This window comes from Cervus elaphus, chromosome X (genome assembly GCF_910594005.1).
Source record: "Cervus elaphus chromosome X, mCerEla1.1, whole genome shotgun sequence".
Classification (NCBI taxonomy): domain Eukaryota; kingdom Metazoa; phylum Chordata; class Mammalia; order Artiodactyla; family Cervidae; genus Cervus; species Cervus elaphus.
The window spans coordinates 178,622,132-178,636,569 of NC_057848.1; the positions used below are offsets into that span (position 1 = coordinate 178,622,132).

Sequence of the window (14,438 nt, forward strand, 5' to 3'; positions counted from 1 at the left end):
CTTACCTGTGTTGTTGAGAGCATCCACCAAATCAAAGTCACCATTCTCACCTATGAGAACACACAGGGCGTCAGTCACAGTGACATGGAACAGGCCACCGAGGTTTCCTTTGCCCCAGGGGCCCAGATATCTCCCCCACCCAGCTCCACTCCCAGCACCCCGAGCTCAGCAGCGAAGACGAGTTCCACCCCTCCCTCCAGCTCCCCTCTGCTGGGTCTGTCCAACCAACATCTTACTCCTAGCTTTCCCTGCAGGCTCTGCCCACAGCAAAAGAGATCTGTGAAGGAAGACAACTGCACCCTCATCCTTTTAAAAATTAAACTATACTTGATTTCTGGGCTTTCCTGGTAGCTCAGCTGGTAAAGAATCTGCCTGCCATGAAGGAGAGACCCCGGTTCAATCCCTGGCTTGGGAAGATCCGCTGGAGAAGGAAATGGCAACCCACTCCAGTATTCTAGCCTGGAGAACCCCATGGACAGAGGAGCCTGGTGGGGTAGAATCCATGGGGTTGCAAAGAGTTGGACATGACTGAGAAAAAGGGGCCAGCAGAAGATGACATGATTGGATGGCATCACTGACTCGATGGACATGAGTTAGAGCAAGCTCGGGGTTTGTGGGTGATGGACAGGGAGGCCTGGCGTGCTGCGGTCCATGGGGTGGCAGAGAGTCGGACAAGACTGAGTGACTGAATAACATCTGACGATGACTCGAGGTCACGGGGGAAGCGGCCCCTGGTTGTCATGGGTGTGGCGCTCTTTGCAGAGCCCCGAGCGTGACTCACAGACCAGGTGGATTCCACCCAGGGCCCTCCGCCCCCTTGGCGTGGAGCCGATCGTGTCCTGCAGGCCTGGCTGGAGTCTACCAGCCTCACTCTGGTCTCTGGAGGGGCTGCAGCCAACTCCCCCGCCCACTGCAACGCGCATCACGTTCTAGCCCTGTCCCATCACATTCTAGCCCCGCCCCGTCACTGTCTAGCCCCGCCCCCCGACGTTGACGTCACTCCAAAGATGCTGATTCAGGGGCTCAATGTCAGGGGAGATGGGGTGTGGGAGACGCAACTCCCCCGGAGCACTTATTTCCACCAGCTTTGTTTTTCCCTTCAGAGCCTAAGGACGGGGCTTGGAACTCAAGATCTGTTTCCCATCTGCTTCCTTCAGCAGGCGCAGCAGTTTCTGATCAATCCCACATGTGTTCTGGGCTCACCATGTGGGTTCCCATGGCTGTCCTCCTGGGAACCTGGGTTGGAAACGACTCAGGCTGGTGGGTGGGAGATCTTAGCGTCAAACCCCAAACCCCCTTGAAAGTGAAAGTGAAGTCGCTCAGTGATGTCCAACTCTTCACGACCCCATGGACTGCTGCCTACCAGGCTCCTTCATCCATGGGGTTTTCCAGGCAAGAGTACTGGAGTGGGTTTCCATTGCCTTCTCCCAGTGTGTAATAAATGAAGTACTAAAATGAAGACTCCATTGGTCTCTAAATGCCAGCTGGATACTTTTGGGTGGGGTACTAGTAGAAAAGAATTTAAGGCAATCCAGTAGCTAAGATATTTCCAACCAAACCTCCTTCCCCTCCAAAAAGAGCTATTTAGGATGGATTTTAAAATATATATATATGTATATATTTTTATTTATGGCTGTGCCAGGTATTTGGCACATGGGATCTAGTTCTCTGACCAGGGATGGAGCTAGGCCCCCCTGCATTGGGAGCTTAGAGTCTCAACCACTGGACCACCAGGGAACTCCCAGAGGGATTTTTAAGACAAAACTTGCCTGGGTTGGGGACAATCCCCTGAGAAAGGGGGATGGCGCCCCACTTCAGCCTTTTTGCCTGGAGAATCACATTGAGAGGAGTCTGGTGGGCTACGGTCCATAACCCATAGTCTCAGAGAGGCTCAAAAAGTCTCAAAGCGTCAGATACAACCGAGTGACTTAGCGTGCAACAGATGGATAGACAGTCAATGATAATTAGATACATGGATCACAGGGACTAGATGATAATTAGAAAGGCAGATGAGAGATATAGTTAGATGTTAGAAAAATAGATATAGGATTGTAATAATTACATAGAAAAATAGAAGATAGGATATATAAACATAGATGATAGATACACTGATAGATACACTGATGAACTGACAAATGCATTGACAGACATACGGATAGATACGACAGGTACACAGGGAGATGGCGTCTCTAGTGCTCAGGCAGGATTTCTCAACCTCAGCAGGGTTGACATTTGAACCTGGATGATGGACAGCCTGCTCTGCGGGGTGTCCTGTGCATCAGAAAACTTTCAGCCGCATCCCTGGAAAAGTGAAAGTCACTCAGTCATGTCCGACTCTTTGCGACCCCGTGGACTATAACAGTCCATAGCATTCTCCAGGCCAGAATACCACAGTGGGTAGCCTTTCCCTTCTCCAGGGGATCTTCCCAACCCAGGGATCAAACCCAGGTCTCCCGCACTGCAGGCCGATTCTTTGCCAGCTGAGCCACCAGGGAAGCCTGAGAATACTGGAGTGGGTAGCTTATCCCTTCTCCAGGGGATCTTCCCAACCCAGGAATCAAACCGGGGTCTCCCACATTGCAGGTGGATTCTTTACCGACTGAGCTACGAGGGCAGCCCAAGGCCCAGGCCCATCTGATGATAACAGTGCCCGCCCAGTGTTGACCACCAAAAATGACTCCAGATGGAGCCAAGTGTCCCCAGGGGGCAAAGAGCATGGCTGGCTGTGTGAAGCGACACTTGGGGGTGTGATTTCTGCACCTCCTGGGTGAGAGACGCATCAATACTATGGGAACCCCCTGTAGCAGAGACGCTTGAGGCTCAACCCAGCGGTTAACCAGATGGCTGGGGGCTCAGACGTCACCTGTCAAAGGGAATCCTGACTCCATGAGCATGGCCATGATGGTTCCCAAAATGCAGCTCCCTGTTAATGGTTTTCCCAGTAGTCACAGGCGGACATGAGGGCTGGACCGTAAAGAAGGCTGAGTGCCAATCTGGAATGGATGCTTTTGAAGTGTGGTGTTGGAGAAGACTCCTGAGAGTCCCTTGGACTGCAAGGAGATCCAGCCAGTCCATCCTGAAGGAAATCAACCTGGAATATTCATGGGAAAGACGGATGCTGACTGAAACTCCAATCCTTTGGCCACCTGATGGGAAGAACTAACTCATTGGAAAAGACCCTGATGCTGGGAAAGATTGAAGGAAGGAGGAGAAGGGGATGACAGAGGATGAGATGGTTGGATGGCATCACTGACTTGATGGACATGAATTTGAGCAATCTCCGGGAGATGGTGATGGACAGGGAAGCCTGGTGTGCTACAGTCCACGGGGTCAAAAAAGAGTCAGACATGACTCTGCAACTGAACAGCAACAAATGACATTGAAAGAAAATTTTTTAATTCCTAACCTGCAACGCATCTCACTCTTAAGCCCCTCCCAATCCTCAATGTCTTAGAATTTGAATATCCAAAGGACCAACTATGCATATCCAATTGCTATTAAATACTGCCCTTTGTGGGTTAATTATAGTTTTCTGAGCGAGGCCCCTCCCTGCCTCTGTTCCCCAACAGGCCAAGATGGGGAAGAGCCCATGTTGGAGTTTCAGACTTAAACAACTCACATGCTTTTAATTTGCCAACCGGAGGGCTGACATCAAGGGAATAAATATCTAAAACAACGTGAACCGAGGCTATCCTTCCTGCAAAACCCCGTCTCTGGCGACAGGGACCCATCCCGCTGAACCCAGCCGCGTCTCAGCTCCGTGGCCTCCCTACAGAACTACACAAGCCACTCAGACTGTTGATAGAAAGCGAGGAAGTACAAAATCTCAACCCGCCCCAGGGACATGGGTCACTTTTTCCATGCGTGCCAAACCCAGAGATCAAAACCCGAGAACAACAACAACAAAAAAAAAACCCCACAGCTCACTCCTAAGTTTGTTCCCAGCCTACATATCTGGGTCCATTCCCCCGGACACCCCCCAACGTGGTACCCGATCCCCTTGTTCGCTGCTCACAGCCATCAGACTGGGGTCTTCTTTTGCTTTCCACACTCTGGCGGTTTACCGCCATTTCCTAAGCCACTTCGGTTTGAGATGGAGTGCTTATTTTTTTTCTTAGCAAGCAGATAGAAAGGCACACCCAAGCACCTCTTTCTCTGGGAGCCAGCCCTCCCTTACCTCGGACGTGCAGCAGAAAGCAGAGGAAGGTGAGACAGAAGAGACCCCGCCATGCCTCCATCCTTGGTCTCCGGCAGGTGGGCGAGTGGGCGGGCTGGGCGATCGGGCCACCCCACCTTTGCCAGGCAACACCGTTCTGACTACTGCCGTCTCGCATCGAGAGGGAAAGAGGAAAGAATAAAAAGTTTGAACCAGTCTACATCCTCTCTGCCGGTAAGTGATGAGCAGGGCGGTGCTGAACTCCCCAGCCTGGAGCCCGCCTCTGGGGACCAGCTCCTACACGCCCACTTCAGGGAAGGCACCTCCCTCAGCTACGCTGGGCCAACCACCTCCAGGAAAGTGCGGAAATTGGCGACCGCGTGGTGCCAGTGGGCATCCTGGGTTGTAGGGCGTTCTGGCTCTGCGCTCCAAACGCGTGGGAAGAGCCCCAGAATCAAAGCTGCCAAGCTCAGGCCTAAGCAAGAGCTGCCTCGCCCTGGTGGAGGAGGAGGGGTGTCAATCCCAAGACCCTCATGCAGGGAGACACCAGACCCAGAGCCCAGAGCAGCCCAGAGACTGAGACGTGTGTCTCAGTGTTAGTTGCTAAGCCGTGTCTGACGCTAGCCCACCAGGCTCCTCTGCTGTGGGGATTCTCCAGGCAAGGATACGGGAGTGGGTCGCCATGCCCTCCTGTAGGGGATTCTTTACCGTCTGAGCCACAAGGGAAGCCTACGTTTAACGTCTGTTTTTTTTTTTTTTTGCAACTCAGTTATCATGGTAGGTGGCGGGGCAGTGAGGGTCAGCGGCAGGGATGGTGGGGGCCAGAAAACCCGAATTCACTTGGTCCTCCTGCTCTGACACCTGATTAGTGGTAAAGAACGCACCTGCCAAGGCAGGAGACGCAGGTTCGATCCCTGGGTTTGGAAGATCCCCTGGAGGAGTACATGGCAACCCACTCCAGTACTCTTGCCTGGAGCATCCCATGGACAGAGGAGCCTGGTGGGCTGCAGTTCATGGGGTCACAGAGTCGGATACAACTGAACAACTCGGTTCAGCTCATATCAGTCGCTCAGTCGTATCCGACTCTTTGTGACCCCATGAATCACAGTATGTCAGGCCCCCCTGTCCGTCACCAGCTCCCGGAGTTTACCCAAACTCATGTCCCTCGAGTCGGTGATGCCATCCAGCCATCTCATCCTCTGTCGGCCCCTTCTCCTCCTGCCCCCAATCCCTCCCAGCATCAAGGTCTTATCCAATAAGCCAGCTCTTTGTATGAGGTGACTGAGCTACTAAAGAACAACAAAACCCAGTGTGGGCCTTGCAGGTGCTTATAGACGGGGGCAAATTCCTTCTTCTTTTCATTAGAAGTAAATTGGGTTGACAATGCGGTATTAGTTTCAGGCATGCAGCAAAGTGATTCAGCTATACATGTATATGTATATTCTTTACCAGATTCTTTCCCATCCTACATTATTTTACTGAATGTTGTTCCCTGTGTCTACATTAGGACCTTGTCACTGACCTGCAGGAAAAAAAAAAAAAAAAGTGCATTCTCCTTGAGAGCGACTCTAGGAACACAAAACCAGGTGGTCTGGTGGTCACGGAGAGTCAGAGAATTTTGAGGATTTTCAAGTCAAAGTGCGGGGATCAGATGAGGTGAACACGGCTGTCACTGTGTTTCTTGACTTGGAAGACCGACTCTGTGGGTCTCCGAAGTGATCTGGAAAAGAATTAACTTCTCTGCCCTGCGCAGCTTCCCATGGGGAAGTGAAGTGAAGTCGCACAGTCGTGTCCAACTCTTTGCGACCCTGTGGACTGTAGACCACCATGCTTCTCTCTCCATGGGATTATTCCAAGCAAGCATACTGGAGTGCATTCCCGTTTCCTTCTCCAGGAGATCTTCCCGACCCAGGGATCAAACCCAGGTCTCCCGCCTTGTAGGCACATGCTTTGCTCTCTGAGCCACCCGCCTGGGAATGCGGGAAACATATAAGAGACATGGGTTCGATCCCTGGGTGGGGAAGATTTCCCCTGGAGGAGGGCATGGCAACCCACTCCAGTCTCCTTGCCTGGAGCGTCCTCCAGGCTTCAGAAGAATTCCCTTCAAACCAGACAGAGGCCCTGCTTGCCTGATGCTGCGAAACCCATCACACCGGAGACCAATGAGCCCGCTCTGGCTTCGAGGATGCACCTCGCCAGCACACCACGTGGGATGGGGATCCCCCCCACCCCACGCTCCTTCCCACCAGCGTCCCACCCTGAGGATGTCCGGGGAGGACCCACATCCACCGAGGGATGTGCAGAGCAGTGCTGGGCCCCATGAAGGGGGCTGGAAGGAGAGAAAGCACGTGGAATTAAAAAAAAATAAACCCAAATGTGTCTGCTACAAGCCCCCTCCCGGTTGACCCGGAGGACATGCTGGGTCTCAGATGGGAAAGCTATGCTGGGTTAAGGGGGAGGGTGCTGTGAATGCCAGGAGGTTGGGGGACTTCTTGACGTGGTAGCACCCCTGAGACCTGTCTCGGAAGCCCGCAGGTGGAGACGGGGTGCTTTAGGGAGCTCCCATGAGCCGCGAGGGTGTGACGTCGGCAGGGGGAACATCTCCAGATTAACTTGCTGCAACTAGAGCTCAGGGCATGCCCGGGAGAAGGTGGGTCATAAGGATGGACACGGGCCTAGGGGGGCATTTGACGAGAGCAGGAGACTCAGCAGCAGGTGGCCATTGGTCCCCGAGAGGGCCTGCTTAAGTGCAGAGCTCAGCTGTCCATGGGATGCTCCAGGCAGGAACACTGGAGTGGGTTGCCATTCCCTTCTCCAGGGGATGTTCCTGACCCAGGGATCGAACCCAGGTCTTCTGCACTGCAGGCAGGCTCTTAACCATCAAAGCTGGTGGCTTTCCTGGGTGGAAAATCGGTGCAAAAATAGCTACTACTGGTTCCACTATGCCTGAATCCCTGCAAGGCACAGTTAGAACTATTTTATGTTTCCAAGCGGGTGTTACGAATCTTTTTCTTAAAGGATCCAAGAGGAGAGGAACAAATTTAAAAAAAAATCATTCCTCCCCTGGAATGTCCAGGAATTTAGTGGATGCTGCAAATTGCATTTCAGATCCATGGGGGAAAACATGGATTAGTCAATAAATGGTTTGCAAATGCTGGGATTTTCCCAAGATGGTTTGAAAAAAAAAGAAACAACATATCAAGGAATCTGTTCCTCATTATCATGATAAAAATGCATTCCTAGGGGATAAAATAGTCTACTCAAAATATATTTTAATTAAAAAAAGACTATAAAAATTTTATAAGACAACACGAGCAGATTTTTTGTTTTGTTTTTTAAATAATATCAGTATATTATTTTGATGCTAAGTCACTTCACTCATGCCCAACTCTTTGTGACCCTATGGACTGTAGCCCACCAGGCTCCTCCATCCATGGGATTCTCCAGGCAAGAATACTGGAGTAAGTTGCCATTTCCTCCTCCAGGGGATCTTCCTGACCCAGGGATGGAACCCAGGTCTCTTATGTCTCCTGCATTCGCAAGTGTGTTCTTTACCACTAGCGCCACCTGGGAAGCCCTAATATCCATGTGGCTGATGCTTTTCTAGGTATGAAAACAAGCCCAGAAACCGTTCACTAAGTTCACTACACAGAAATAATAAATGTGAAGGGCAAAAAATATGACTTCAGAGTTAAAAGGGGGAGCATAAAGTGAAAAAGCACATTTGCTACTTATGTCAAGTCATATCTTTAATATGTGAAGAGTTCCTACAAATCAATAAGAAAAGGACCAGTAACACATACAGGCAAACAGCATATTCATTTCCTTCAAAACCAGAATGGCAATGGGTCTCCCACACACAGATTCTCAATCTCACTTGCGTTAAGACAAATGTTACATAAACACAGTTGATGGGATATCTTCTTCAACTCAGAGACTGGCACCAATTGGGAAGTTTGCTCAGAGGTGAGGAGACAAATCTGGCATCATTGGGGTGTATCGTGAATTTGCAGAACCTCTATAGGGGGTGTTTGGGCAATGTCCATAAAAATTGAATATACACATGCTTTTTCTTTCCCCCTCACAAAGCCAGCTTCAGGCATTGATGCAACACATACATTGCACAAATCCGAGCTTCCAACGCTATTCATTGCAGCATCTCACAGCAAAAACTTGACCACAGTTTACATAGGTTGAGCAAATCCATTATGACCAAGACTTGTAACAAATCCTCTGCTGGTATAACTTGACATTGATTTCAAAAACCTGTTGGAGTGTGATTTCCTTATACACGAGTTCCAAAATGATTTTTAAAAGCAATCATCATGCCAAGCATTTACTCATCAAATCACCCAATTGAAACTCAATTTTTCACAAGGCCCCACCTTTGATAAAGTCCTATTCATTTTAATGTCAACAAGAAATTGAGCTGAGTCTACAATCATGTACATACACTGTCCATAATAAAAGCCCAGTTGACTTCTTTCTCACATGTATAGATTCAGGAGTGAGTCACAATTTCCTCTACTTAACCCCCTCACTATTCTGTTGTTTAAAGAGACATTTATGCTTATGGTATGATTGCAATGCTTATAAAAATGTCGACATTATTCACAGAGTTACAAAAAGACTTTACATATTTTTTTTCTTTTTATAAAGCAAGTCACAGCACAGACTCTGAGGACTCATCGGGGGTGAATGTGGACACTCTCTGCTAGCTTTGTAACTGGGTGACCTGAGCTAGTTAGCAAGAGGACGCAAGCATATTGATTAATCCAGCCCTCAGCTCTTGACAACTGGTCGACCCCTTCCATTGACTGAAGACATTTATTTGTGTTCAGCCCTGTAGAACCCAGATGTCACATCCACCCCTGCACACACCCGGGCCACAGGCATTTGTCATATGAAGCAATGAATGGATATGATAAATACTCAATCTTCATTTTAAAAAATCATTTCATATATGCAAAAACTATCAGAGTGTCAAAGACAGAGCAAGTTCAATAGACAGATGGTGGTCTCCAGGAATACCTTGAGAAGGAAACTCCCAATGCTTTTCAACAATGATGGGAGGAGGGGTCGTGGAGAGAGGGGGGTTGAGCCTTCAACAGCAGGTGATGGCTCAATTGCAAACCACCCCACAAAACAACTGACAAGAGTGTCTGAGATTCCGGGCAGGAAAGACCCAGAATTCATGACCAATATGGGGTTGGCCAAAAAAAAGTAGATTCTGAGCTTTTCATGAGATGTTTCAGAAAAACCCAAAGGAACTTTTTGATGGAGGAGGAAATGACAACCCACTCCAGGATTCTTGCCTGGAGAATCTCACGGACTGAGGAGCCTGTTGGGGCCACAGTCCGTGGGGTCGCAAAGAGTCAGGACACAACGGAGTGACTAGGCAACACCCTGATGGCCGCCCCTTCCCAGGTCGGGTGGTTTGTGAGGGCAGCACACACAGGTGTGCTGAGAACATCCCTTTGAATCCACAGTGAGTGCTGTGAGGCACACAATGGTTCTTCAACCATCATCAGTAATGAGATTAAGTCTTCACTCGGGTAAATGCTGATTCTCTGGAAAACTACCCTCAGAGCATTACGCAAGCAGGCGTGTGCTATGAGAAAATTAGGGAAACAAACTCTTATTTCTGGAGAGGGAAGTCTATGGGTGGGGTCCAGCCCATCTGCAATATCAAGGCTTCCATGCTTTCTGAAATAAACAAAAAGCCAAGCAAAGCCCTCGTATGGCATTGTCCAAAAGGTTCGTTCAATGAACACGTTGCTCAGTACAGCTGTGGCTGAAAACATGTATTTTATTTTTACTTAAAACCTAATGAACGTTTTGGCCAACTCAACACATAAAAGCATGCATTTTGGACGTCGTGCGGCGTGTGCATTGTTATGAGTGGAGGAATTGCTTTCAAAGGCAGAGAAGTCAACGCTGATAGCCAAGAGAAGAGCAAGCACTCAGTCCACACTCTAAGATGTTAGAAAATATAGGAGACTGTCTCTCACAAAACAGTGTGGCCCCCTAGTTAAACCAAGCTCTCCCGTGGAAGCTGATAAATGTGTTATAAAGATCCTAAAAATCAAATTCCTGACATTTACCTACATGGAAGACACAGGAAAGAATCTGATTGCAGGGGAGAAGGACTGCTAACAAATATTTCCCCCACAATGGCATCAACTGGAGAAGGAAATGCAACCCACTCCAGTATCCTTGCCTGCAAAATCCCATGGACAGAGGATCCGGGCAGGCTACAGTCCCTGGGGTTGCAAAGAGTCCGCCAAGACTTAGGAAGGAAAGCACCACCACAAATGTGAGCAAAGAAGGGAAGGAACAGATAAAAGCAAATGCCAGAAATGAAGAGCTAGTGCTTAGGGTGATGTCTGTCTTACACAAAAGGCATCTGGTAATCCACGTCACTAGTTTCACAAAGTTTCAAACAGGCTTCTTTAAAAGTTACCTCCCAGCAAGACATTTTCATAAATAGGACTTGATTTCTAAGTTTCTTTTTATTAATCTGGTGTGGAAAAAAAACTCATGAGAAATGAAAGAACCTTTGAGGAAACTCGCTTGAGGCTTAACACCCACTCCGTTAAAGAGTCAATGGTCAGGAGAGGTTTCAGAAGCATTCCATTTACAGGCAGTTTGTAAACGGTCCAGCGTTTCCGCTCGGGGAACCTTGGTGGCATTCGAACGATGATGGCTGGGAACTTGGCGACTCGGTTGGGACTTGGCGACTTGGTTGGGACTTGGCGATTGGTTGGTCGGTCGGACGTTCCCTGCACTCAGGGGTAAACCCACTCAGGGTCATGGAGAAGGTGAGTGTGATCTCCCCCCGTGGATGGAAAACTCACCACAAGTCAGTTTCACCCGCCCAGCACGGTGAGAGGGACATGGTGGAGCGGGGGAGTGGGGAGTAAGGCATCCAGGTGTTAAAACGAGGAATCCAATTTGAGCGAAGGCACGGACAAGCTGGGGCGAGGTCCCGGCAGGCCGTCTCTGCTCCTCCAGCCCATCTCTGGAGAGGCTCAGCACGCAAGCTTGCAATCCCGCAGCGAGTTACTTGGCTGCCAAACGTCTTTATTTCTCCAGAAGAGTCTGTTGAACTGCAGAGAACAAACACACAAGAACAGATGCTTCTTTTTTCTTTTCCAAGGCATGTCCAGGCCCCCCCACCACCATGTGAGCGGGAGGGTAGGGCAGCGGAGGGAGGAGGTGAAATAGCCACGGTGGGGATGCAGCTGGGGGTGACAGCTGGCGATGATGGGAGGGTGACAGGCCCACCCTATCTCACCTGGTGGCTCAGCGTTGGTGCGATGGTTCTCCATGTTGACCTCGCCTTCTTCAGCTGAAAGCAAGAACAAAACGCACCGGAGGCGGGGTGGGGGTGAGGTGAATACAAAGACTATGAGCCCCGTCACCATTCTCAGTGTGAATCGGCATCGCCCCACTCAGCTTCCTCCCCAGGCCCTCCAGGAAAGCAGAGGAAGCGCCCCAGTCATCAGGGTGTGAGAGGCCCCTCACTGGGGTCCTGTCTGTTCGCTTCTTTGTGTTTCCGACTCCGTCTTTTTATTTCCAAATTTCTATTCCTTGATTTCTCAAACACACATTGACACCAAGAGGATCAATATAACCACCACCGGCCCCAACCGTCCCCAGAAAGGATCTGTGAGCATAGGATCCTTTGCTCAGAATTCAAGTGTGAGGAGACAGAATTCAAAATACAGGAGAGGGAGAGGGTGTGGAAAGGGACGGCCTGGGAGTTTGGGTTCAGCAGATGCCAACTCTTATATACAGGATGCACGAACAACAAGGTCCTACCATAGAGCCCAGGGGGCATCTATTGAATATCGTGGGATAAGGCAGCACCAAAAAATAAAATATAACAGAGACACTAACAGATGACCGAGTCACTTTGCTGCAGAGTAGAAACCAACACAACAGTGTAAATCAACGACAGTTCAATAAAAGCAAAACAAACAAAAAAAACACATGATGTTCCCCGTCAACACTTCAATAAACCGCAAAGCAAACAAAAAAAAAACCACACGAGAGATTCCCATCAAAACGCGTTTATTCGCATCTGCGTCGGTTCGAATGAGGTGGATGAACCTGCTATACAGAGTGAAGTAAGTCAGAAAGAGAAAGGTAACTATCGTTTATTAACGCATACAGAGTTAGTCGCTCAGTCAAGTCCGACTCTTTGCGACCCTGTAGACTGTAACCCGACAGGCTCCTCTGTTCCATGACATTCTCCAGAAAAGAATACTGCAGTGGGTTGCCATGTCCTTCTCCAGGGGGATCCTCCCGACCCAGGGATGGAACCCAGGTCTCCCGCATTGCAGGTGGATTCTTTACCAGCTGAGCCACCAGGGCGGCCCATTAATGCATATATATGGAATCTACAAAGAGGGAACTGGTCAACCTATTTGTAGGGCAGCAGTGGAAATGCAGACATAGATGTACGGCAGAGAACAACACAATACTGTAAGGCAATTATCCTCCAACTAAAAACAAATTTTTTTAAAAAAAGTTAAGGTGGAAGAAAGTGAATTAAAATAAAAACAATAAAGCTTGTTTAAAAGAGGAATGCAATGCAGACGTGGTTTGATCCCTGGATCACGACGATCCCCTGGAGCAGGACATGGAAACCGACACCAGTATTCTTGCCTGGAGAATCCCATGGACAGAGGAGCCTGGCGGGCTACAGTCCACGGGGTCACAAAGAGTGGGACACGATGCAATCACAGAGCATGCACTCACACTAACTGGGATGCAGGCTTTATTTAATCAAAACCGGGAACACTCCCTTCAAAGACACAGATGGCTGCGGAAGTGGCCGGGGTCAAGGCCATCAGGGTGACCGGTGGAGGGTGACAGGCCCACGAGAAGAGCATTGAGACAACCCCCATTGGGGGGTTCTCAACCCACCTCCCGATACTAACCCCAAATCCTGTGACTCAGCCTCCAGACCAGTACTGGCTGTACCACCCTGGAAGGGGACACGACCCTGACCCTCAATCAGCACGAGGCTGGAAAAAGAAAACTTGTATTTACACACAAGAAGGAGGTGGTCTGATGCAAAAAAGGGAAAGAAAGATCCGGCGTTGACTTCTGTGTTGATGGAGCGATATGAGCGTGCATGAATTCTAGGCAGTCACAGACCCCGTCTGTTGTTGACTTCTGCACTGACATTTCAGAAATTTTAAGTCGGGGTGGGGAAGGAGGTTAAGGGGAGGGTGTGAGGGAGTCCCAAGAGGGAGGCGATGTATGTAGACATACAGCTGATTCACGCTGCTATAAGCAGAACCTAACATCACAGTGTAAAGCAATTACCTTCCAATTAAAAATAATTTTTTAAAAAAGCAACTGACGATGGTGAGATTTTCGGGTTATTCCTAAACATGTGGGTTCTCCTTTTTCGCAGAGAACTGTGAAAGTCACATAATTGGCAAAAATCAATTAGAGAAAGAGTTGGGAAAAAAAAAAAAAACCACTTCATGGAAATGGGCTGTAAAAATCCAGGAGTTATGGAGTCAGAAGGTTACAAATTCCATCATTCAGTGTGAAAGGTCATATCCTATGGCTTAGGGCTGGCTTTGACCCGGGATCGGGAGGGGGTCTCTGAAGACAGGATGGTCCACCCAACGGGCAAGGATGGAGGGTGGTTGACAAAGCTGCTTTGTTCATCGAAGCCCCCAGGCCCCATTTGTGCGTGTCGGACCCCACTTTAAAAGGGATGTGTCTGCATTTGTCTTCACTTCTCTCAAGGCAAACTACGCCTTCGAATATAGCATCCCAAGCTTCTGTGCTTCGAGGAGGCAGAAAACATAAGAGAATTCACAGTACAGCCTGCGGAGTCAGGGAGAAACATCCCTGGGGAAACGTCTTAGTACCAAGGTGAAAAAAACAAAAAAAACAGACAACAAGGTTTGCTTTTTGATACAGGCGCAGATCAGAAAGGATCATCTCTGCGCTCCTGCCCAGGGTTCTCCGCGCATCCCCCCTTAGATCTTCGACTCATCTGCAAAGGAAGGGCAGAGAAGGACCATGAAATGAAATGAAAAAGAAAACCAAAATCAACCAGAAATAAACGTCTCAGAGCTTTGCCTTCGGATGCGAGAGCCCACGGGTGCAGGCAGCGGCAAGCTGTTACGAGATACGTCCGACTTTTGGGCTCAGGAGTTAAGGAGACGGGTTGACACGGGCAGAGCATCACTCGAGTGGATGCTGTGGGGGGTTAAGTGGGAGGGGGACGGTGGGGGAAGGGGGAGGGGAG

General features: G+C 49.3%; 2 protein-coding genes across 11 annotated transcripts in view; both read right to left on the reverse strand.

The window, feature by feature from the left end:
- The window catches only part of LOC122689358 (spidroin-2-like), a 110,905-nt gene extending 106,611 nt beyond the window's left edge, over window positions 1–4,294 (reverse strand). For all 9 annotated transcript variants that reach the window (XM_043895727.1, XM_043895735.1, XM_043895734.1 and 6 more), the window contains exons 1-2: window positions 4,178–4,294; window positions 6–50 (exon numbers count right to left, since the gene is read on the reverse strand). In XM_043895727.1, coding sequence (XP_043751662.1) covers window positions 6–50; window positions 4,178–4,238 — 106 coding nt within the window. In that variant the 5' untranslated portion in view covers window positions 4,239–4,294. The remainder of the gene's footprint in view (window positions 1–5; window positions 51–4,177) is intronic.
- A 3,590-nt stretch (window positions 4,295–7,884) lies between these two features.
- Window positions 7,885–14,438, reverse strand: part of CD99 (CD99 molecule (Xg blood group)) — a 32,169-nt gene continuing 25,615 nt past the window's right edge. The window contains exons 9-10 of one of the 2 annotated variants that reach the window (XM_043895201.1): window positions 11,454–11,507; window positions 7,885–11,265 (exon numbers count right to left, since the gene is read on the reverse strand). In XM_043895201.1, coding sequence (XP_043751136.1) covers window positions 11,240–11,265; window positions 11,454–11,507 — 80 coding nt within the window. In that variant the 3' untranslated portion in view covers window positions 7,885–11,239. Of the gene's footprint in view, window positions 11,266–11,453; window positions 11,508–12,924; window positions 14,184–14,438 lie in introns of those variants that run through there. The other variant, XM_043895202.1, reaches the window with a different exon arrangement.